The following is a 26,004-nucleotide window of genomic DNA, read 5'->3' as shown; positions in this document are numbered from 1 at the left end:
TTGGCGCACGCTGGGCCACTTTTTACTGTGGCTGGGAAAAAGGTCATTTTTTAATGGACCAGGAAATGGGCTTGCGTAAAAATTAAAACTAGCGCATGCCTATTTACAACCTGAGCCCTTACTGCCAGCCATTGACTTAGTGGTAAGGGCTCATGAACTACCCTGTGCAATAACCATGCAGCTCGTGCCAACGTGGCTGTACTGCCGATTACTGCTAGGAATGCCCCTGCGGTAGAAAATATGAAAATATTTTCTACCATGGGAATCAATGTGCGCCAAACTTGGAATTACCGCCGGGTGCATGTGCTACCCCGGCAGTAGTGCCAATTTGGCAGGTGCTACCCTCGCTTTAGCCCCCTTTGTAAAAGAGCCCCTTAGAGATCAAGATTAATGACATTTGGGCTAGGATTAATTTTGAATGGCGTGGTTCTCCTTCTGGCCCATCACTAAAAGAAGGGTGTCTGAACTGCAGGGTGTGGGGGTCCTCTAATCTTAGCATTATTGAAAAGACTAAATAATTGTTCCCTATCAATTGTTCAATACTATGTAAATTTTATAAATCAATATCATGTTTCCTTTCAGTCTTTTCTTAAAAAAGGAGCCAATCCCATCTGCTTAGCAAATTCCTGTTGCTCTTCTCTATATCTTTTCTAATTCTGGTACATCCTTTTTTGAGATCGGTTAGTAATAAAGGTGTAGCCCATAGAAAAGAATTCTTGGTCAACAGACTGATCATCAAGTCTACCTTAAGTGAGTCTTGTCTTGCAAAAAAACAGTGGCAGAATTCAAAAAGGTGTTTCTAATTAGAAAATGAATGGCATTAAAATAAAAACAAAAAAAAACTTAAAGGGATGCCTACGTCAAGTGGTGCTTAGATGGTAACTCTTGGCTGTAAAAACTAAGGCCAGTGCTGGGCTGGCTTGCACGATCTATGTCCCACATATAGCAATCCAGTTTAGGATGGGCTGCAAAGAGCTTAGGTGGAGACCCCAGTAATTTGGAACATGAGGACAGTGCTGGGCAGACTTTTACGGTCTGTGTCCCACAAAGATATGACAGATTTGGATAGGCTGGAGGACTTCTGCAGTCTGTGTCCCATAAGTACATAAGTACATAAGTAGTGCCATACTGGGAAAGACCAAAGGTCCATCTAGCCCAGCATCCTGTCACCGACAGTGGCCAATCCAGGTCAAGGGCACCTGGCACGCTCCCCAAACGTAAAAACATTCCAGACAAGTTATACCTAAAAATGCGGAATTTTTCCAAGTCCATTTAATAGCGGTCTATGGACTTGTCCTTTAGGAATCTATCTAACCCCTTTTTAAACTCCGTCAAGCTAACCGCCCGTACCACGTTCTCCGGCAACGAATTCCAGAGTCTAATTACACGTTGGGTGAAGAAAAATTTTCTCCGATTCATTTTAAATTTACCACACTGTAGCTTCAACTCATGCCCTCTAGTCCTAGTATTTTTGGATAGCGTGAACAGTCGCTTCACATCCACCCGATCCATTCCACTCATTATTTTATACACTTCTATCATATCTCCCCTCAGCCGTCTCTTCTCCAAGCTGAAAAGCCCTAGCCTTCTCAGCCTCTCTTCGTAGGAAAGTCGTCCCATCCCCACTATCATTTCGTCGCCCTTCGCTGTACCTTTTCCAATTCTACTATATCTTTTTTGAGATACGGAGACCAGTACCAGAAACATAGTAACATAGTAGATGACGGCAGAAAAAGACCTGCACGGTCCATCCAGTCTGCCCAACAAGGTAACTCATATGTGCTACTTTTTGTGTATACCTTACCTTGATTTGTATCTGTCTTTTTCAGGGCACAGACCGTATAAGTCTGCCCAGCACTAGCCCCGCCTCCCAACCACCAGCCCCTTGATTTGTATCTGTCTTTTTCAGGGCACAGACCAAAGAAAGACCATGATCAAGTATATAATCTCACATTATTTGTTGATTTAATCTTGAATTGTTAATGAATGTGACTGTTGAGCAAAATGGATGGACTTTACCTGCCATCACTTACTATGTTACTATCAGGCTTATTTTTGAAAGAGAAGGGCACCCATCTTTCGACACAAATCGGGAGATGGGCGTCCTTCTCCTAGGGTCGCCCAAATCAGCATAATCGAAAGCCGATTTTGGGTGTCCTCAACTGCTTTCCGTTGCTGGGACGACCAAAGTTCCCGGGGGCGTGTCAGAAGCATAGCAAAGGCGGGACTGGGACGTGCTTAACACATGGGCATCCTCAGCCTATAATGGAAAAAAGAAGGACGTACCTGACGAGCACTTGGCCGACTTTACTTGGTCCATTTTTTCTTGTGACCAAGGGAAAAGGAAAGGGAAAGGGAAATAGAACTTGATATACTGCCTTTCTGAGGTTTTTGCAACTAGATTCAAAGCGGTTTACATATATTCAGGTACTTATTTTGTACCAGGGCCAATGGAGGGTTAAGTGACTTGCCCAGAGTCACAAGGAGCTGCAGTGGGAATCAAACTCAGTTCCCCAGGATCAAAGTCCACTGCACTATCCGCTAGGCTACTTCTCCACTCAAAAAGGTGCCCGAACTGACCAAATGACCACCGGAGGGAATCGGGGATGACCTCCCCTTACTCCCCCAGTGGTCACTAAACCCCTTTCCACCCTAAAAAAAACTTTAAAAATATTTTTTTGCCAGCCTCAAATGTCATACCCAGCTCCCTGACAGCAGTATGCAGGTCCCTGGAGCAGTTTTAGTGGGTGCAGTGCACTTCAGGCAGGCGGACCAAGGCCCACCCCCCCTACCTGTTACACTTGTGGTGGTAAATGTGAGCCCTTCAAAACCCACCACAAACCCACTGTACCCACATCTAGGTGCCCCCCTTCACCCCTTAGGGCTATGGTAGTGTTGTAGAGTTGTGGGGAGTGGGTTTACAATTGTGGTGGTAAATGTGAGCCCTTCAAAACCCACCACAAACCCACTGTATCCACATCTAGGTGCCCCCCTTCACCCCTTAGGGCTATGGTAGTGTTGTACAGTTGTGGGGAGTGGGTTTACAATTGTGGTGGTAAATGTGAGCCCTTCAAAACCCACCACAAACCCACTGTACCCACATCTAGGTGCCTCCCTTCATCCCTTAGGGCAATGGTAGTGTTGTACAGTTGTGGGGAGTGAGTTTTGGGGGGCTCAGCAACCAAGGTGAGGGAGCTATGCACCTGGGAGCAATTTCTGAAATCCACTGCATGGTTGGTGTCCTGGCGTGTCAGGGGGACCAGTACATTACGAATGTTGGCTCCTCCTACAATCAAAGGGCTTGCATTTGGTTGTTTCTGAGATGGGCGTCCTCGGGAACAACCATCTTTAAGGATGACCATCTCTAAGGTCGACCTAAATGTTGAGATTTGGGCATCTCTGACCGTATTATCGAAATGAAAGATGGACGCCCATCTTGTTTTGATAATACGGGTTTCCCCGCCCCTTCGCCGTTACGTCTTGTGAGGACGTCCTCAGGAAAACTTGGGCACCCCGTTCGATTATGCCCCTCCACGTAAATTCAGGACTGTAGGAGAAGCAACAATCAGAACCAATTTACTAATCCTCAAAATTCAGTCCAGGTTTTCAAATTTATCAGGAAAACGCATGAATGGTACTGCTATTGATGGATAACTTTGGCATTAACAACTCAGCTGTGCTTTGAATGCGGCACCACAGGACATCTACATGCTGCTGAAGTTGTTGCAATGGACTTTGTAGAGACTGTACAGTTACGGCCAATTTTTTCATGAAGACAGAAGGGTTCATCTTCTCCATCCTACAACAATTACTACTACTTAACATTTCTAGAGCGCTACTAGAGTTACGCAGCGCTGTACAAATTAACAAATAAGGACAGTTCCTGCTCAGGAGAGCTTACAATCTAAAGGACGAAATGTCAAGTTGGGGTAGTTTAGATTTCCTGAGAAAAGGTGTAGTGATTAGGTGCTGAAGGCGACATTGAAGAGGTGGACTTTGAGCAATGATTTGAAGATGGGTAGGGAGGGGGCCCGGCGTATGGGCTCAGGGAGTTTGTTCCAAGCATGGGGTGAAGCGAGGCAGAAAGGGCGAAGCCTAGAGTTGGCGGTGGTGGAGAAGGGTACTGAAAGGAGGGATTTGTCAAGAGAGCGGAGGTTACGGGTGGGGACATAAGGGGAGATGAGAGTAGAGAGATAATGAGGGGCTGCAGATCGAGTGCATTTGTAGGTGAGTAGGAGAAGCTTGAACTGTATGCGGAATCTGATCGGAAGCCAGTGAAGTGACTTGAGGAGAGGGGTGATATGAGTATATCGGTTGAGGCGGAAGATAAGACGTGCGGCCGAGTTCTGGATGGACTGAAGGGGGGATAGATGGCTAAGTGGGAGGCCGGTGAGGAGTAGGTTGCAGTAGTCAAGGCGAGAGGTAATGAGAGAGTGGATGAGAGTTCGAGTGGTGTGCTCGGAGAGGAGGGGGCGAATTTTGCTAATGTTATAGAGGAAGAAGCGACAGGTCTTGGCTATCTGCTGGATATGCGCAGAGAAGGAGAGGGAGGAGTCGAAGATGACACCAAGGTTGTGGGCAGATGAGACAGGGACGATGAGGGTGTTATCAATTGAGATAGAGAGTGAAGGGAGAGGAGAAGTGGGTTTGGGTGGGAACACAATAAGTTCCGTCTTGGCCATGTTCAGTTTCAGGTGACGGTTGGACATCCAGGCAGCAATGTCGGATAGGCAGGCCAGTACTTTGGCCTGGGTTTCCGCAGTGATTTCTGGTGAGGAGAGATAAAGCTGGGTGTCGTCAGCATAAAGATGATAGTGGAAACCATGAGAAGAGATTAGGGAGCCTAAGGAAGAGGTGTAGATTGAAAAAAGAAGGGGCCCAAGGACAGAACCCTGGGGAACTCCGACAGAGAGCGGGATAGGGGAGGAGGATGAGCCATGAGAGTGCACTCTGAAGGTACGATGGGAGAGATAAGAGGAGAACCAGGAGAGGACAGAGCCCTGGAACCCAAAGGAGGACAGTGTGTCGAGAAGTAGGTTGTGATTGACAGTGTCAAAAGCGGCGGATAGGTCGAGGAGGATGAGGATTGAATAGTGACCTTTAGATTTGGCGAGGAACAGGTCATTGCAGACTTTAGATAGTGCTGTTTCTGTCGAGTGTAGGGGGCGAAAGCCGGATTGAAGCAGATCGAGGATGGCATGAGAGGAGAGGAAATCAATGCAGCGGCTGTGAATGGCGCGTTCAAGTATCTTGGAGAGGAAGGGTAGGAGGGAAATGGGGCGGTAGTTGGAGGGACAGGTAGGGTCAAGTGATGGTTTTTTGAGGAGTGGTGTAACCACGGCATGCTTGAAGGTGTCTGGGACAGTTGCAGTGGAGAGAGAGAGGTTGAGGATATGACAGATGGTGGGGGTGATAGTAGGAGTGACGGTGTTAAGTAAGTTGGTGGGGATGGGGTCTGAGGAACAGGTGGTGGATTTTGAGGAGGAGAGGAGATGGGCGGTTTCCTCTTCGGTGATAGCAGGAAAAGAGGAGAAGGAGGCCTGGGTAGGTTGGTTGAGAGAGTGGGTTATAGGAGGAGGAGAAGGTTTAGTGGTGAATTCAAGGTTGATCTTCTGGACCTTGTCACGGAAGTAGTCGGCCAGAGATTGCGGAGAGAGTGAGGGGGGAGTGGGAGCGGAGGGCACTTTGAGGAGGGAGTTGAGGGTGGCAAAGAGACGACGAGGGTTAGAGCTGAGGGAATTAGTCAATTGGGTGTAATAGTCCTGTTTAGCGAGGAATAGGGAGGATTGGAAGGAGGATAGCATGAATTTGAAATGAATGAAGTCATTATGGGCGCGAGATTTCCTCCAGTGGTGTTCAGCCGAACGGGCGCAGGAGCGAAGGTATCGGGTGCAAGGGGTCAGCCAGGGCTGGGGATTGGTACGCCTTGTGGGACGGGAGATGGGCGGCGCAAGGGTGTCAAGAGCAGAGGAGAGAGTGGCATTGTAAATGGAGACAGCTTTGTCAACAGATTTGGAGGACAAGATGGAAGGGAGGAGGTCAGAGATACAAGAGGATAAGGTGGGGGGGTCAACAGCCTGGAGATTTCTGGACGTAGTAGTTAGTGTGGGGCGAGATTGAGGGGGAGGGTGCTGAAGTGTGAATGTGATTAGGTGATGGTCAGAGAGAGGAAGAGTTGAAACGCAGAAATTGGAGGGAGAGCAGGTGGAAGAGAGGACGAGATCAAGACAGTGGCCAGATTTATGAGTAGGGGTGGTGGGGCTCAGTTGGAGGTTGAAGGAGGAGGTAAGAGTGAGGAACAATCACTTAAGAGTACCACAATCACTTAAGAGTACCACTACTGACCAAGCCATAGGCAGAATATGAAAGTAAAACTGTTTTCTCCAAGTTCAGGTCTAGATAATCCTCCAGTAGCTTCTGATCAAGGAGAAACCTTGTGATACATTCCAGGATAAGATCTGACAAGAGTGTGCAGTTCATGTGATAGCTGGAGATCCAAGAAAGCCCCTGTTAAGAAGCGCAAGCAAACGATACACAATCACAGACAGAGGTTCAAGGGAAAAATTCATCTATGGGGTTCAGAAAACAAGAGGCAGAGAAAAAGGCACTCAGGAGGAATCTCAAGATGACGTTTGTGCCTATAAATGGCCCTTGTAGTTGGTGGATTCATATCAACTATCTGTCAGGACCCTGCCACAACCTAGTCCACAGTACCTCAAGGACATCTCAATATTTTGGAGGAAATGTCAATCACCTGTTGGAAATGCTGTCTCTCCAGTGGTTGTATGGTTCAACAGGCTAATTTCTGCTATCACAGAAACCTAGGTAAGCCTGGTGACCATTTTCTTTCCAGGCTGAATAGGGCTCATCTAGAGAGTCACAACTTTCACCTTCCTGGCAAGCTCAGAGGTAGAACCTAGATTCGTGAGCCCTTGGGCCACTGCCGAGGAGCGGCAGCGGCAGGCAAGACCACCCTGGAACTGGATACACAGAGGAGCAGGACTGGAACTCTGGACTGGAGTAGTAACTGAGGCAGGACACTAGAACAGGCAGAACAGGAACAGCTTCACCTGCTCTTGATCACCGTTCCTCCGGAGTTGAGCTCCGGAGTGCGGGTGGCCGGCAGGACTTGCAGGAAAGGCAGGAACTGAAGATCCAGAGGACCCACCCTGGGTCTAGGATACATGAGGGAAGCTTGGCACAGAACTAGACTAGGACTGAAAGCTGCTACGCAGCCACTAAGCAAGAAACACAAGGCAGACTAAGCAGACAGGATAAGCACAAAGACTTGGCAGGAGCTGGGGCTAGGATATACATACAAGCTTGACAAAGCAGAGGTTAGGAGGCACATACAAGCCTGGCAGAGGCAGGGGTCCGGAAACACATACAAGCTTGGCAGAAACGGGGTTCAGGATATACCCTAGCTAGGTAGAAGCAGGATTCAGGATATACACTAGCTAGGCAGAAGCAGGATTCCGGATATACACTAGCTAGGCAGAAGCAGGATTCCGGATATACACTAGCTAGGCAGAAGCAGGATACAGGATATGCACTAGCTAGGCAGAAGCAGGGTTCAGGATATACGTGCAAGCTAGGCAGAAGCAGGACACAGGAGATACACATAAGCTGGGCAGAAGCAGGGGTCAGGACATACATACAAGCTTGGCTGAAGCGGGGTTCAAGATATGCAGACAAGCTTGGCAAAAGCACACAGAGAGTATCAGGGTTCAGACTATAGTCAAAGACAGGCAGCAAGCAGAGAATATCAGGATTCAGGCAATAGTCAGAGACAGGCAGCAAGCAGAGAATATCGGGGTTCAGGGAATAGTCAGAGACAGGCAGCAGGCAGAGAATAAACCAGGCACTAGCAGAGGTCAGGGCAATGAATGAAGCTTCAGAAGCTAACAACCACCGACAGGGAACAAACAAAGGCTGAAAGCTAAATAGCTTCAAACACAGACAGGGAACAAACAAAGGCAGAAGCTACAGTGGCTCCAAACACAGAGTGGAGCACCAGAAGGACTAGCAGTCCACAGACACAAAAGCAGATGGGCAAGAGCCCCAGAGAAAGGCTATGTGGCAGCGCAACAGTACACTCACTAACCTGACGACCTCTTGGCATAACAATGCAAAGGCCCTGAATGCTAGCACAGCACTTCCTTATGAAGGCCCTCACTGATGATGTCACCTGCGTAGGACAGGAGCAGGAAACACACTCATACCAAGGGGAGGCTGGGAACACACAGGAAGTGAACACACAGGAAAGACAAGCAGGAGCCATCTTGGAACCTGGCACAGAGTAGGCAGCAGCCATCATAGATGCTGGCTCCCCAGAGAGGCATAGCCCACACAGGTGAGGTCTAGTGAAGTAATCAGCACACAGAGCCAGAGACAAAACTAACACAGAGACAGACAGAAGCCAGCACAGAGGCTGACCCCCAGAAACAAGGTAAGGCTGAGGGTGGTCACAGCCACAGACGTGACACTCAGTAGCAGTTTCAAATGGGAAAGGGGAAATGTGTGTTCTATTTTAACTACTATTTTAACTACAATAATTCTCCTGTAAAATTAAGAACTCTCCCATCCTTTTTTCTCTATTTCAGCTCTTATCCTATTAGCGCTATTTAAAAAACCTTCCACAACCCAGAGACCTATATTGTATTTCAGCACAAATTAAAAACGTGTTTATTTTCAGATACATTTTATTTTAAAAACTTTTATGGACCATCTTTCTAATTAAAATCAAAACAGCATTTGTAGGGGTGAGCTTGTGACATGGTGTCAAAACTTCTTGAAAGCTGTGGCAGATGAAGAATTATGATTGAAGTATATAATATATGTTGTGGAATATTTATATGTGGCTGTATATTTACTGAAAACCCTACTGTTCGACAAAGCCACCTAGGTACCTCATGTAGCCACTCTTTGGCAACACCACTCTCTGCCCTCTTCTCCTCTCTTCCTCCCCACCCCTCCCCCCTTCCCTGATATCTAGTTCATTCACTGTAACCGCCCCGAACCTCGTGCTTGGAATTGTGCGGTATAAAAGCGATAGGTTAGATTAGATTGCATTGCTTTAAATGGACATAGCTTACCTAGAGTATTTGGTTATCAAGAAATGCAATGAATATAAACAAATAGCAATCTTTCTGTTCTCTAGAAATCTAGCTGAAGTATTTAAGAAATTAGTGTGTGAGCCTTGTAGCTATAGCATTCATGCACTGATAAGAAAAAGTTAAGATGTGCACCTTTATGAGATCTCCCAGTAGTTTATTGGCCTCAGCATACGCCTTCTTGACCTCCTTAAACTTATTACCCAGTCCCATACTATGGGCCTGGAAATGGAGGTTTGTGTACTGGCCTCCAGGGATCTCATTCTCATAGACATCTGCATTGCCTGACTTCATGGTGGCTGTGCAGTCAAAAGATGCATATAGCCCCCGGGCTACCTCCCAGTACTCGCTGTAGTCAAAGACTTTCTCCAGTTGAATGCCTGAAATCAGAGTAAAGACAGGAGTTAGGTTTCCATCACTGTTACTACAGCAGGCCCAACTATAGACTAGAGTTTGGGTAAAATATAATCTGAAGCCCAAGCTAAGCTGTTGATTCCCATTACTGCTGAATACTCCAACAATACCCAAGAAAAGCTATGATATAATTCACCCTCTGTCTATGAAAGATTGTATGCAAAACATTTTCAGCCACTTTCTTTTGGCTTTTTAGTAATCCTGTGGGCAGCCATCTTAGCAAGCCAACCACAAGTTACCAAACATGCCTGCCTGCCTTCCTTCCTTATCCGGTCAGTTGGTACGGCTCTCGGTCACTCTATGGATCAGTGTTCGCCATGCAACACATGCACTGCCACGTTATTCAACTTGTCTATGGCAACTATGATGCCACACCAAATACAATACTAGATATCAGGTCTTATTCTTTATGATGTCACTTTAGACTCTCTTGCAAAGATGACTGCTCCTGAGAACATCAGTGAAATTGTATAAATGTTTTTAGATTCTAATCAATCAGTGATAAAATATTACACTGAAAGCTATATATTAACCAGCACGTAGGAATAAAATATTTAGCTGGTCAGCATTTTTTTGGCTATTGGCAGCATTATCCCTGCATATTCAAAGTTGGGACACGGCTAGACACCAGCACTGAATATCTGGGCATATGTGGCCAGTTAACACTTATGCGGTTAAGTACAATATTTAGCACTTAACTGTATATGGGAAACTGCATAAAGATAGGACTGCGATTTAAGTAGTCCTATTTATTCAGTTACTTTAGGTGGTTAAGCACTGAATATCGGCACTTAACCACATAAGTACCAACTCTGCCCCTGGACCGCTCACAAATTAGCTGGATTTGATTTAGGCGCTAACCACGGATATTCAGCAGCACTAACCAGTTAAGTGCCACTGAATATCTGCAGTAAGCAATGGACAAATAATTTAAACAGCCAGGAGCCTCTACTGGCCAATTAAATCACTTTGAATATCGACCCCATAATTTTAATCTTAACTACTTTTGGAAAAGGGGGAAGGGGATCATTGCTGACATCACATGCAAGCAGGGCCGGTCTTAGGGCGAGGCGACCGAGGCGACCGAGGCGACCGCATAGGGCCCCGCGCTCAAGGTCGCCCCGCCCGCCGCTCCCACCCCCCCCGACGATCGATCGCTTCCTACCTTAAAAAAAACTTGAGAAGCGCCGAGTAGCAGGCAGCGCCTCGCATCTGCCCTGCTAGTAAAAATCTCCTGCACGTTGTCGGGCCTTCCAGCATTGAGTCCCGCCCTCCTCTGAGGTAATAGCCTATTACTTCAGAGGAGGGCGGGACTCAATGCCGCATGCGGGAAGGCCCAACGACGTGCAGGAGATTTTTATTAGCAGGGCAGACGCGAGGCTACTTGGCGCTTCTCAAATTTTTTTTTAAAGGCAGTGGTGGGTCGGGGGTACTCAGATGGGAGAAGGGTGTGGGATGGGGGTTCTCAGTTGGGGGAGGGGGTAAGGGGGACTCAGATGGGTGAAGGGTGTGGGATGGGGGTTCTCAGATGGGGGGAGGAGGTAAGGGGACTCAGATGGGAGAAGGGTGCGGGGTGGGGGTTCTCAGAGGGGAGGAGGGTGTGGGATGGGGGTTCTCAGATGGGGGAGGGGGTAAGGGGAACTCAGATGGGAGAAGGTTGCGGGGTGGGGGTTCTCAGATGTGGGGGCAAGGGGGACTCAGATGGGAGAAGGGTGTGGGATGGGGGTTCTCAGATGGGGGGAAGGGGTAAGGGGGACTCAGATGGGAGAAGGGTGTGGGGTGGGGGTTCTCAGATGGGAGAAGGGGGCTGGAACTGGGGTTTGAGAAGGGGCCATTTGGGAAATGGGGGCCATGCATGGGGCTGGTGGGAAAATGGGGCATGAGTGGGTCAGGTGGGAGAATGGTTCTGGGGCTGAAAAGGGGGGCCCTAATACAAGGTATGTGGATGAAGGGGGCTGGAACTGGGGGGCTGAAAAGGAGGGTAGGTGGGATAAGGGGGCTAGTACTGGGACTGGAGGCTAAAAAGGGGCAGGGGCTGAAACTGTGGGTACTGGGGGCTGAAAAGGAGATAGGGAGAAGTGGCTGGGGCTAAAGCTTGGGACTGGTGGGAGAAAAGGGCTGGGGCTGAAACAGGGGGCTGAAAAGGGGACAGGGAGAAGTGGCTGGGGGCTGAAGCTCGGGACATGGGAGAAAAGGGCTGGGGCTGAAACAGGGGACTGGTGGGATAGTGGGGCTGCAACTGGGGGCTGAAAAAAAGGGGCAGAGAGAGGGGCAGATCTTGGATGGAAGGGGGAGCGAGAGGGAGGGCAGACCCGGATGGATGGGAGAGGGAGGGCAAATGGTGGATTGAAGGGGCAGAGAGAAAGGGCAGACAGTGGATGGAAGGGATAGAAAGGGCAGACAGTGAATGGAAGGGGGAGAGGGCAGACAGGGCAGATGGTGGATGGAAGGGGCAGAGATAGAGGGCAGATGTGGATGGAAGGGGCAGGGAGAGAGGACAGACATTGGAAGGAGGGGACAGCAGAGAGGGCAGACACTGGATGGCAGAGAAAGAACGAAGACAGATGCTGGATGGAAGGAAGACAGTGAAAAGAAGATGAGGAAAGCAGAAACCAGAGACAAACAAACTGTAAATAAAATATATTTTTTTATTTTTTTGCTTTAGGATAAAGTAGTATTGTAGCTGTGTTAATAAATGTTTATAATAGAACATGTAAACAAGGTAATCTTTTATTGGACTAATTGTAATACATTTTGGCTAACCTTTGGAGAACAAAACTCCCTTCCTTAGGTCAGGATAGGATACTGTAACAGTACTATACTGTATTGACCTGAGGAAGGATGTTTTGGCCTCTGAAAGCTAAATGTAGTAGTCCAATAAAATGGTATTATTTTATTTTCTATATTTATTTTATTTCTATTTGCTAATTTTTTAAGTGGTGATTGATATTTGTTAGTTTTTTTCAAATTTACATCTGCTGTCTTTATATTTTGCACAGTACTAGGGGAAATTTTCTGTTTCTGTGGTGTTGCATTGTATGCAGAGTCTGGCATCTTGGGGGTTCAGTTTAATTTTTGTCTAAATAGAAAGTTTAAATATTACTACTTATTCTATAGTGAATTAGGGTGTATCTGTGTTTGTGAAAAAGACATGGTTTTCAGTTGGCATTGACTGTGCAGGATCGACAAGCCCTGGAGCTGGAGGCCTTGGAGCTCGGAGGGAGGGGTGGCCGGCCCTGGAGCTAGGGTGGGGGTGGGGCTAGGGTGGGGCCCCATCAAATTGGTCTGCATAGGGCCCCGCACTTGCTAAGACCGGCCCTGCATGCAAGTTGATACCTGAATGGCACCATAACCAAAATATCCAGCAAATGGAGAGGAACAACATTAAAAAAATGGAGGACACATATTGATTAGAAGCATATCAAACTCCTGTTACTCTAGTTAATATGTCTATTTGTTCCACCTCTGCTTACCCCACCCACCATGCTGTCTATTGTTTTAACATATATTGTGTTGATATTGGATGTAGCATACAATGATGCTTGTTTTAGAAGTGCCATTCATATTTTGGATGTCCACAAACTGATACTTTGACATCTGTGCTTGATAGATGTCTAAGTTCCGATTTTACAAGGTTGGTATATGGATGTCAAACTGAAGAACATCCAAATGGCCCAAAAAACAGACATTTACGCTACAACATCACTGGTTTCCTGTTGACTATAGAGTCAGATAGGTGTTTCAGTAGAGTTCACCTCCCTGTCATGTCGATCTTTAAATGACCATTGTATGGTTTTACCTGGATCCTGATTAGTTCAACTTGAAAACAAAACAAACAGTGCTTTCTATTTTAAAGCCCCAGTACTATGGAATTCTCTCCCATTACAGATTTGAAAAGAATTATCCTTAAAATGCCTTAAAATTGTGGTAAAAACATGGCTTTTCAAGCATGCATATAACTTTTGATTCTGTCTAGATTAGGCTGAGCTGAGCACCTTTCCCTGGTACTTGCTTATTTGCTTAACTTAGTGTAAATGTTTATTTTACTGTCCATTGATTGTATTTCCTTTCTATAACATTTTGTTTTTTAGTCTGTAAACCGCTTTGCTCTGCAAAGTCAATTTAGGTGGGATAGTAAATATGAAATAAAGATAAAAGACATTTCCAATTTCAGAAGCAGAATGAACATCTATGTCCAAAAAGTTGGACGTTGGAAGTTAGACCTCCTATCAGGGATGTCCAGCTTTCGGAAAAGTGCTCCAATTGAGCTCAACTGGAGGGGATTATGGAAGGTCACCTTCTTCATCCCCCAGTGGTTGGTGTACCCTCCCTCCCTTCACAAGCAAAGTTGGCACGGGATATTGGGCTTGTGACAGCTCTGGTAGAAATAGACATCTATGGGGGGGAAGTTATCGTTAACCCCAGTTATCAGTAATGAGGTCTCATTGCATGAAATAATCTGTGCTTAAACAGTACGAGTTAGTGGTAAAATAACATTTTAACAGTAGTCCACATCGATAACTGCTCTCTTATAGTTCTAAAAGGACTGACAACTGTTTATGTTCATATGCTGCCACAGAAAGTTTTATGTTCCCGAGTTGCCCACTGACATTTTAGATACCTATTTTTCTAAAATGTATGTTCATGCTATATGTCACTGACATATGAATGTCCATTTCACCACGTTTTTTAGAACAGGTTCTAGGTCAGTAGATCCTGTTCTAGGCCACTAGCAGAATTTTAGATGTCCTGACTTGGACATTTAAATTCTGATTTAAATGTCCTTTTTAAAACACTGCTCCAAGATATAGTTTGTACTATTATCTGAATTTTTTTTACTGTCTTTATTGCATATTGCCTAGGTCCAGGTTATTTCTTCAAAAAGGTGGTAAATAAATCCTAATAAAATAAATACAGAAATAAAATATATGGTATATTTTAAACAACACAGAAACAGACAATAAAACAGCTGCTTTCTGATTTATTTCTACTCTTTAAGGGTTGCAGCACCATAGAGCAGATTCCTTAAGTACATAAGTTTCCATAAGTACATAAGGTCCAACAAGCCCAGCATCCTGTTTCCAACAGTGGCCAATCCAGGTCCAAAATACCTGGCAAGGTCCCGAAAAACTTCAATACATTTTATGCTGCTTATCTCAGAAATAAGCAGTGGATTTTCCCCAAGTCAATTTAATAATGCTCTATGGACTTTTCCTTTAAGAAGTCATCCAGACCTTTTTTAACCCCACTAAGCTAACCGACTTTACCACATTCTCTGGCAACGAATTCAAGAGTTTAATTATATGTTGAGTGAAGAAACATTTTCTCCAATTTATATTAAATTTACTACTTTCTAGCTTCATCGCATGCTCCCTAGTCCTAGTATTTTTGGAAACAGTAAACAAATGATTCATGTCTACCCGTTCCACTCCACTCATTATTTTATAGACCTCTATCATATCTCCCCTCAGCTGTCTTTTCTCCAAGTTGAAGAGCCCTAGATGGTTCAGCCTTTCCTCATAGGGAAGTCGTCCCATCCACTTTATCATTTTAGTCGCCCTTCTCTGTACCTTTTCTAATTCTACTATATCTTTTTTGAGATGCGGCGACCAGAACTGAACACAATATTTTGCTTCCTGCAGAATTTTCAATCTATTTGATTCAAGGCTCTCCTTAACATACAATGCTACCCCTCCACCAATTCGATCCACCCTAACACTAACAATATAATTTGTACCCCGTTATGACAGTGCCCCACGGGTTATCTTCCTTCCACCACGTCTCTTAGATGCTTATTATATCTAATTTTTTATTTAGTGCAATATATTCCAGTTCTCACATCTTATTTCTTAGGCTTCTGGCATTCACATATAGACATTTCAAACTATGTTTGTTGTTCCTATTTACATCATGCTCAGTACTTGACAGTATTAATTTGCAATCTTTTGTCTGATTTTTATTTTTATTTAAGGATACCTGATCTACTACGGTCTCTTTTGCAATCTCACTATCGGTATACCCTGTCTTCCCTGTTTTGGTGATATCTTAGAAAGATATCTTACCCCGAACCATGCGCTTTTGAGCGACTATTGGCCTTCCTCCAGTTTCTAGTTTAAAAGCTGCTCTATCTCCTTTTTAAATGCCGATTAGCCTGGTCCCACCCTGGTTAAGGTGGAGCCCATCCTTTCGGAATAGGCTACCTCTTCCCCAGAATGTTGCCCAGTTCCTAACAAATCTAAAACCCTCCTCCCTGCACCATTGTCTCATCCACGCATTGAGATTATGGAGCTCTGCCTGTCTTTTGGGCCCTGTGCGTAAAATGGGTAGCAGTTCAGAAAATGCTACCCTAGAGGTTTTGGATTTAAGCTTTCTACCTAAGAGCCTAAATTTGGCTTCCAGAATCTCTCTCCCACATTTTCCTATGTCATTGGTATCCACATGTACCAAGACAGTTGGCTCCTCCCCAGCACTATCTAAAATCCTATCTAGGTGACGTGTGAGGTCTCATCCACGCATTGAGGCTCTGGAGCTCTGCCTGTCTCTTGGGCCCTGTGCGTGGAATGGGTAGCACTTCAGAAAATGCTACCCTAGAGGTTCTGGATTTAAGCTTTCTACCTAAGAGCCTAAATTTGGCTTCCAGAATCTCTCTCCCACATTTTCCTATGTCATTGGTATCCACATGTACCAAGACAGTTGGCTCCTCCCCAGCACTATCTAAAATCTTATCTAGGTGACGTGTGAGGTCCTCCACCTTCACACCAGGCAGGCAAGTCACCAGGCGATCCTCACGTCCACCAGCCACCCAGCTATCTATATGCCTAATGATTGAATCACCAACTATAACAGCTGTCCTAACCCTTCCCTACTGGGCAGCACTTGGAGACATATCCTCGGTGCGAGAGGATAGTACATCCCCTGGTGGCAGGTCCTGGCTACAGGAGTACTTCTTACTTCACCAGGGTGATGCTCTCCTTCTAGGAGACCTCCCTCCTCCAAGGTAGCACAGGGGCTACCAGACTGGAGGTGGGATTTCTCTACAACATCCTTGTAGGTCTCTCCTCTATGTACCTCTCTGTCTCCCTCAGCTCCACCAAGTCTGCTACTCTAGCCTCAAGAGAATGGACATGCTCTCTGAGAGCTAGGAGCTCTTTGCATCAGGCACACACATATGACATCTCACCAACTGGGAGATAATCATACATGTGACACTCAATGCAAAAGACTGGATAGCACCCCTCTCACTGCTGGACTGCTGACTCCATCATAGTATTTTTGAGCTTTTCAATAATTTAAAAACTTGCTAAAGTATTAAAGATATTAGCCTAATATAAAAATGTCTTTTAGTTTATATAATATATTGTGTGATTTATTTAGAGTTTCCTTCTTAGATGGCAATGAAATATATTTTAAACTCTGTAAGAGCACTCCTTGCATGTTACCCTAATTACAATAACTGACTATAAATGAAGAGTTGTCCTAGGGGTGGGCGGGTGTTGGGGAAGGTGGGCAGGAAGACTAAACTAGATCCTGCAATGTCTGCTAGAGGCTGTTAATGCTGTGGTACAAAGTTCAAGTTTTAAAACTAAGGGGGAAATACTATGGAGATTAGTTGATCAAATTTGCTTTTTTATATTTTTATTCTGCCAATCACTAACTTACAATTACTCCTTTAAACCCTAATCTTTAAGTTCCCAAAGCACAAAGCAAAATAACGTTCACTTACCAGAGAAATGTCCTCCTCTCTCAGAATCTAAGGGGACCTTTTCAAAACAGGCTCTTTGAAGCTAACTCAGCTAAGGGGCCCTTTTCAAAACAGGCTCTTTGAAGCTAACTCAGAAACCTACGGTTACGTTGGACACAGACTCACTGTACACCAATATACTGCAACTGGAAGCTCTCAACATCATCGAACAGACATTATGTACTTGGACAACCCATAGAAGGATTCCAAATCATCTCATTCTCACATGTGCTACTTTGGCATTTACTAAGAACTACTTTCGTTTTCAAGACAACTTCTATGAATGGGTGAAAGGAACAGCTATGGGGGCAAGTACCGTGTTTCCCCGAAAATAAGACACTGTCCTATATAATTTTTGCCCCCCAAAATGCGCTAGGTCTTATTTTCAGGGGCTGTCTTATTTTTCGGGGAAACATCGGGGTTGGCCCACCTGCCCTCTGTCGCTCCCGAACTAACCTTAAACGCCTCCTTTCACCTTCGCAGCAAGCAGCAGCAGGGCAGGCCACTCCTTCCTTCCGTGTCCCGCCCTCACCTGACGTAACGTCCGTGAGGGCGGGGCACGGAAGGAAGGAGAGGTCTGCCCTGCTGCTGCTTGCTGCGAAGGTGAAAGAAGGCGTTTAAGGTTAGTTCCGGGAGCGACAGAGGGTGGGTGGAGGGGGGCCCGGCAACATCGGGGTGGGGGGGGGCGGCCTTGTCCGGCTCTCGGCGGCCCTGCTTTCAAACAAAAATTTGCTAGGTCTTACTTTCGAGGGAGGCCTTATATCTACCAATTCAGGAAAACCTGTACTAGGTCTTATTTTCGGGGGATGTCTTACTTTCGGGGAAACAGGGTATGACCCCCGATTTAGCCAACCTATATGTGGCCAGTTTTGAAAGAACATATGTAGAAGAATATCCATTTAAGACAAACATTAAGTTATACAAGAGATACATTGACAATATTTTCATCTTGTGGCAAGGAGATATCAATACATTACATTCTTTTCACAACTGGCTAAACATTTAAGACCCTAATTTGAAATTCAAGATCCACCACAATTCAAATGAAATCAATTTCCTTGATCTCAAAATCACAATAGAGAATGATCTATTCACCACCTCCATCTACAGAAAACCTGCAGATCGTAACACATTTTTGCATTATATCACCTACCACAATAATAGCCTCAAGAGAAACTTAGCCCCTGTGCCATTTCCTCTGACTGAGAAGGATCTGCTCCAATAATGACGATTTCCAGCTACAAGTTTTGAACATGATAGCCACTTTCTATTTTTACTTTTCCCGTTTTTCACTTGCCATTCTATTTTACACCATATGTGATATCCTAATTCTCTATGGGTTACATCGCATGGACTCATTTAGCTTTTCAGCCAGTAAAGCGAAGATACATACCTGTAGCAGGTATTCTCCGAGGATAGCAGGCTGATTGTTCTCACACGTGGGTCGGTGTCCACAGCAGCCCAGGAACGGCAATCTTGCAAGCAAAATAAAAAGTTTTGCCAGAGCGTTCTGGTGTGCGAACCGCATGCACTGCGCATGTGCGGCCGTCTTCCTGCCCGTCGCGTGAGCGTTCCCGCTCAGTTTAATAAAAAAGCAAATAAACAAGCAACAAACCACTCGAAAGGGGAGGTGGGCAGGTTTGTGAGAACAATCAGCCTGCTGTCCTCGGAGAACACCTGCTACAGGTAAGTATCTTCGCTTTCTCTGAGGACAAGCAGGCTGCTTGTTCTCACACGTGGGGTATCCCTAGCACCCAGGCTCATTCAAAACAACAAAGAAAGGTCAATTGGGCCTCACAACAGCGAGGACATAACAAGGATTGACCTAAAAACCAGAACATCTGAGAGTGCAGCCTAGAACAGATTCTAAACCCCGAACAGATTCTGCAGCACCGACTGCCCAAATCGACTGTCGAGTTGAGTATCCTGCTGAAGGCAGTAGTGAGATGTGAATGTGTGGATTGATGACCACGTCGCAGCTTTGCAAATCTCTTCTATAGTGGCTGACTTCAAGTGAGCCACCGACGCCGCCATGGCTCTAACATTATGAGCCGTGACATGACCCTCAAGAGTCAGCCCAGCTTGGGCATGTGAAGGAAATGCAATCTGTTAGCCAACTGGAAATGGTGCGTTTCCCAACAGCGACTCCCCTTCTGTTGGGATCAAAAGAAATAAACATTTGGGTGGACTGTCTGAAGGGGCTTGTCCGCTCCACGTAAAAGGTCAATGCTCTCTTGCAGTCCAAGGTGTGCAACTGACGTTCAGCAGGGCGGGTATGAGGACGGGGAAAAATGTTGGCAAGACAATTGACTGGTTCAGATGGAACTCCGACACCACCTTCGGCAAAAACTTAGGGTGCATGCGGAGGACTACTCTGTTGTGATGAAACTTGAGATAAGGAGAATGCACTACCAAGGCTTGAAGCTCACTGACTCTACGAGCTGAAGTAACAGCCACCAAGAAAATGACCTTTCAGGTCAAGTTCTTCAGATGGCAGGAATTCAGTGGCTCAAAAGGAGTTTTCATCAGCTAGGTGAGAACGACGTTGAAATCCCATGACACTGGTGGAGGTTTGACAGGGGGCTTTGACAAAAGCAAACCTCTCAAGGCTGTCCAGAGATTGGCTTACCTTCTACCCGAGAATGAAAAGCACTGATTGCACTAAGTTGAACCCTTACGGAGTTGGGCTTGAGACCAGACTCTGACGTGTAGAAGGTATTCAAGCAGGGTCTGTGTAGGACAAGAGCGAGGATCTAGGGCCTTGCTATCAGACCAGATGGCAAACGTCCTCAATTTGAAAAAATAACACCGCTTTGTGGAATCTTTCCTGGAAGTAAGCAAAACCCGGGAGACACCCTCAGAAAGTCCCAAGGAGGCAAATTCTACTCTCTCAACATCCAGGCCGTGAGAGCCAGAGACTGGAGCTTGGGATGCAGAAGCACCCCCTCGTTCTGAATTATGAGGGTTGGAAAACACTCCAATCTCCATGGTTCTTCAGAGGATAGCTCCAGAAGAAGAGGGAACCAAATCTGACGTGGCCAGAAGGGAGCAATCAGAATCATGGTTCCATGGTCTTGCTTGAGGTTCAGCAAAGTCTTCCCCACCAGAGGTATGGGAGGATATGCATACAGAAGGCCCGTCCCCCAATGAAGGAGAAAGGCATCTGATGCTAGTCTGTCATAGGCCTGAAGTCTGGAACAGAACTGAGAGACCTTCTGATTGATCTGAGTGGCAGAAAGATCCACTGACGGGGTGCCCCACTCTCGGAAGATCTTGCGTACAACGCCTATGTTGAGCAACCACTCGTGAGGTTGCATTATCCTGCTTAACCTGTCGGACAGACTGTTGTTTACGCCTGTGAGATACGTGGCTTGGAGAAACATGCCGTGACAGTGAGCCCAAAGCCACATCTGGACGGCTTCCCGACACAGGGGGCGAGATCCAGTGCCCCCCTGCTTGTTGATGTAGTACATCGCAACCTGATTGTCTGTCTGAATTAGGATGATTTGATTGGACAGCCGATCTCTGAAACCCTTTAGAGCATTCCAGACCGCTCGCAGCTCCAGGAGATTGATATGAAGACCTTTTTCCTGGAGGGACCAAACTCCATGAGTGTGAAGCCCATCGACATGAGCTCCCCACCCCAGGAGGGATGCATCCGTTGCCAGCACTTTTTGGGGCTGAGGAATTTGAAAGGGACGTCCCAAGACCAAATTGGATCGAATTGTCCACCATTGAAGGGAGTTGTGAAAATCGGTGGATAGCTGGATTGCATCCTCTAGATCCCCCACAGCTAGATACCACTGGGAAGCTAGGGTCCATTGAGCTGATCGCATGTGAAGACTCGCCATGGGAGTCACATGAACTGTGGAGGCCATACGGCGTAGAAGTCTCAACCTCTGCCGAGCTGTGATCTGCTGAGACGCTCTGGCCATGGAAACTAGAGACAGAAGATTGTCTGCTCTGGCCTCGGGAAGATAGGCACAAGCCGTCTGTGAGTCCAGCAGAGCTCCTATAAATTCCAGTTGCTGAACCGGGAAAAGATGGGACTTGGGGTAATTAATAACAAACCCGAGTAGCTCCAACAGTTGAACAGTGATCTGCATGGGCTCTACAGTCTACACCCTAGCTGGCTCTGAGGTGTTCTTCACCAGCCAATCGTCGAGATAAGGGAGCACATGGACTCCCAATCTGCGTAGCGACGCTGCAACTAGAGCCAGGCATTTTGTGAAGACCCTGGGCGCAGACGCCAGACCAAAAAGCAGTACACAATACTGGAAGTGCTGCGCCCCCAGACGAAATCGAAGATACTGCCTGTGAGCTGGAAGTATTGGGATGTGTGTATAAGCATCCTTTAAGTCCAGAGAGCATAGCCAATCGTTTTCCTGAATCATGGGAAGAAGGGTGCCCAGAGAAACCATCCTGAACTTTTTGCGGACTAGGAATGTGTTCAGGGCCCTTAGGTCTAGGATGGGACGCATCCCCCCTGTTTTCTTTCGGAAAAGGAAGTACCTGGAATAGAATCCCAGCCCTTCTTGCCCTGGTGGAACGGGCTCGACCGCATTGGCCTTGAGAAGGGCGGAGAGTTCCTCTGCAAGTACCTGCCTGTGCTAGAAGCTGAAAGACTGAGCTCCTGGTGGGCAATTTGGAGGCCTGGATATCAAATTGAGGGAGTATCCTAATCGGACTATTTGAAGAACCCACCGATCAGAGGTTATGGGAGGCCACCTTTGGTGAAAAAATTTTAACCTCCCTCCGACCGGTAAGTCGTCCGGCACGGACACTTTTACAGCGGCTATGCTCAGTTGGAGCCAGTGAAAAGCCCGTCCCTTGCTTTTGCTGGGGAGCCACAGGGGCCTGCCTTGGCGCACGCTGTTGACGAGAACGAGCGCGCTGGGGAAGAGCCTGAGAAGGCTGTCAAGAAGGAGGATTGTACCTACACTTGTTATAGGCGTAGGGAGCATTCTTCCTTCCCTAGAAAAATCGTCTACCAGATGAGGTAGAAGCAGAAGGCGCCTGGCGGGAGAGATGATCTGATCAACTACTTGTTCGACCTTCTCACTAAAAATGCTATCCCCCTGGCAAGGGACATCCACAATCCGCTGCTGGACTCAATTGTCCAGGTCAGAGGCACGCAGCCATGAGAGTCTGCACATCACTATACCTTGGGCAGCGATTCTAGATGCAACATCAAACGTATCGTAAGCACCCCATGACAGGAATTTACGACACACCTTCTGCTGCCTGACCACCTCCTGAAAAGGCTTGGCCTGCTCCGGAGGGAGCTTATCAACCAAGTCCGCCAGTTGCTTCACCGTGTTCCTCAAGTGAATGCTCATGTAGAGCTGGTAGGATTGAATTTTGGCCGTGAGCATAGAAGCCTGATACGTTTTCCTCCCAAAAGAGTCCAAGGTTCTAGATTCTCTTCCTGGGGGCGCTGAGGCAAAGTCTCTAGAACTCCTGGCTCTCTTGAGAGCGGAATCCACAACCATAGAGTTGTGAGGTAACTGCGACTTCATCAACTCAGGTTCTCCGTGAATCCGATATTGGGACTCAGCCTTCTTGGGAATGGTGGGATTACTTAATGGTTTCATCCAGTTCCGCATAAGTGTCTCCCGGAGCACATTATGCAAAGGAACCGTGGATGACTCCTCAGGTGGCGAAGGATAGTCAAGGACCTCGAGCTTCTCAGTCCTGGGCTCATCCTCAGAGACCAGAGGGAAAGGAATGGCCACAGACATTTCCCAGACAAATGAAGAGAAAGAAAGACTCTCTGGGGGAGAAAGCTTTCTTTCTGGTGAGGGAGTAGGATCAGAGGGGAGACCACAAGACTCCTCAGAAGAGAAATACCTTGGATCTTCCCCTTCATCCCACGAGGCATCCTCATTGGTGTCGGACAAGAGTTCCTTAACTGCAGTCTGAAACCGGGCCCATCTCAACGCTGAAGAACCATGTCCTCAATGGCGATGTTGATAAGTCGACTCCCATGCCGGCAGCGATGCAGCTCCCTCCATCGATGTCGATGGGGAATCGACCTAGGTGGCAGCCGATGCCGATGCCGCAGGCGGCACCAGCGTCGAGGGCCTCACCACAGGCATAGAGCCAGCTGCCGCTTCCACCGACGGTGTGGAGGGCGCAAGCACCCCTGGCATCGGAGCAGACCGACGCAGCAACCCCTCCAGAAGACCTGGAAGAATGGCTCAGATGCGCTCGTCTAGAGTCGCCATCGAGCAAGGCTGCAGGGTCGGTGCAGAAATCGGCGTCAGAATCTGTGGAGGTCGAGGAGGCGGTACCGGGCTGCCCGAAGACTGATGCACCGACACCTTGCAAACGGAGGGTGAGCACTCCTCCCGGCATTGGTGCTTCACGGGTGCCGAATCCTTTGACGCCCCGGAGCTCTCAGTACCGTGTTTGGAAGGAGACCGATGACAATGCTTCTTCGCCTTCGCTCGATGCACGTCATCGGCACTTCTCGGTACTGACGAGGAGGACGTGGAATCCACACGCCTCCTCGCGGTCGGGTCCGAATCTGGTCGGTCCCGTGGGGCCTGTACAGCAGGAGACTTCGAGACAGGTGGAGACCCACCCAGCGCGTGGTGGTCTCCAGACAGCCATTACCTGCGCTCCTGAAGTTGATTCTGTCCCCGGTGCCGGTATCGATGTCGACGTCGAGGAACCGGTCGAAGCTCCGAAACGTCGGTCTCAAAGAGCTTGTCTCGACGCCTGTGTCCACCTTATTAAGCTAAGACACAACTTATATGCGTCTGGGCGATGGCTGGGCCCAAGGCACTGAAGACACCACGCGTGGGGGTCGGTACCCGAGATCGACCGGTTGCACCGAGTACACTTCTTGAAGCCACTTCTTCATCCACTACTAACTTTTATCCCCAAACATTGTTTTCAGACCAAAATTTCACTCACAAGAGACTTCATCCTGTGCGCTTTGTCCACTGACAGTTCGAGACAAAGCATTCAGGTTAGTGTACCATACCACTTTCTCAGTGCTTTTTTTGTAGAAAAAAAGGTGCCAGTACTCATTATGGGCGGGGTCACCACATATGGCTCCACCCCTTTTATAGCCACATCCACATTAGCCACACCCTTTATACCAGCCATGTTGCATATAAACAGACATCCTTGAAAATATTATACTAGTATAGGAGAAAAAAATAACATGATTTTTTTTCATTATAAATAATTTCTGTAAAGTAGGATGGGACTTTATGTTTACAACACTATCAGAGATGGGTATAGAGGGCTGGTTTATGCAAGCAATACAGGCACTTTACAGAGGACCTAGAGCAGGGGTGGTGGTAAATGGTGTTAAAGAACCTGAATTCCAGATCTCCCGGGGTACAAGACAGGGTTGCCCCCTGTCACCTTTGCTGTTCTTGATATCCCTGGAACCATTGATAAGGAAAGTCTCCTCAGCCCCAGATATCCGGGGGGTCACATTGGCAGGCCAGGACATAAAAATATTAGCATATGCGGATGACCTGCTGGTGGTTTGAAAGAACCCACTGAAACACTGGGAACGCTAATCCAGACAATAGAAGAATATGGGGGCTATTCAGGTTTCTGTTTAAATTTACACAAATCAGTGGCACTCCCGGCATTCCCAGAGACGCGAGCAGAGTGGACTGGGACATTTCCCTTGCAATGGGCACAAACCTCCATAAAATATCTGGGGGTAAATATCCCTATGAACTTGGCTACACTTTATGAGCAAAATGTGCAACGATTGATGCAGGATACAAATAAACAACTGCTTGCTTGGACTTCATTGCCACTCTCCCTGATGGGGAGAATTGCTTTGTTTAACATGGTTATCGCTCCTAAATGGTTATACACATTTCAAACATTACCGCTATACCTAACAAAGAGGGATGAACATAAACTGATAAAAGCGGTGCAATCCTTCTTATGGAAAGGAAAGAAACCACGCCTCCCTTTCTCCATAATATGTGTTCCGACGGAGTATGGTGGACTGGGTATGCTAAATGTAAAATACTTGACCATTGCCAGTGGAATGCGTCATCTAAATGATTGGTTTAGAGACACACAAGACTATACCAACACATCAATGGAATTACAATTGCTCCCTGGCCTACATTTCAGCAATTATCTACATACTGGAGGACCTCCACCTCCATATATACTGCAGAAATCTGGAATAATGGGATCCGCGAAGGCGGTGTGGAAATGGATCTGCAAACTACATAGGTTCTCAACTAAAGTTACTCCATATCTGTCGATCTGTGGAAACCCTGCCTTTGAACCAGGGCTCCTATATCCAGTCTTTGCCCGCTGGAAACGGAATGGGCTAGTATACCTGAAGCAGGTCATCACCCCAGAGGGTAAGATAAAACCCTTCCAAGAATTAAAAATTGAGTTTGCAATGCTTCCCTCGGACAAGTTTCACTACTTTCAGTTAAGACATTATATACAATCTTTATCATGGGAGGACCTGGCTGAAGATGTCCAGGAGGAATTGGCCTCGGCTTTATCACTGACAGCACAGCAGGGGGTGCCCCTCAGGTTTCATCACAGGCACATTCGTGATACGGCAGAGGAGCTGGACTATAAGAAATTGTTACTCATGTGGCAACAAGATATACCAATGAACCTTACCTTATCCCAGTTTAAGTCACATATAACTACAATGAGAAAGCAGACAAAGATGATATCGCATTGGGAAACTCAGTATAAGGTGGCGCTACGGCTGTATATATCTCC

The 26,004-nt window shown here is 46.8% G+C and overlaps 1 protein-coding gene across 4 annotated transcripts in view; it reads right to left on the bottom strand.

The window, feature by feature from the left end:
* Positions 1–26,004, bottom strand: part of PC (pyruvate carboxylase) — a 1,188,093-nt gene that overhangs the window by 149,076 nt on the left and 1,013,013 nt on the right. For all 4 annotated transcript variants that reach the window (XM_030220280.1, XM_030220278.1, XM_030220277.1 and 1 more), the window contains one exon: positions 9,249–9,493. In XM_030220280.1, the coding sequence (XP_030076140.1) occupies positions 9,249–9,493 (245 nt within the window). The remainder of the gene's footprint in view (positions 1–9,248; positions 9,494–26,004) is intronic.

Source organism: Microcaecilia unicolor, chromosome 11, assembly GCF_901765095.1.
Source record: "Microcaecilia unicolor chromosome 11, aMicUni1.1, whole genome shotgun sequence".
Lineage (NCBI taxonomy): Eukaryota > Metazoa > Chordata > Amphibia > Gymnophiona > Siphonopidae > Microcaecilia > Microcaecilia unicolor.
Note: the sequence above shows the minus strand (reverse complement) of the source record. Positions and strands in the feature narration are given on the sequence as shown.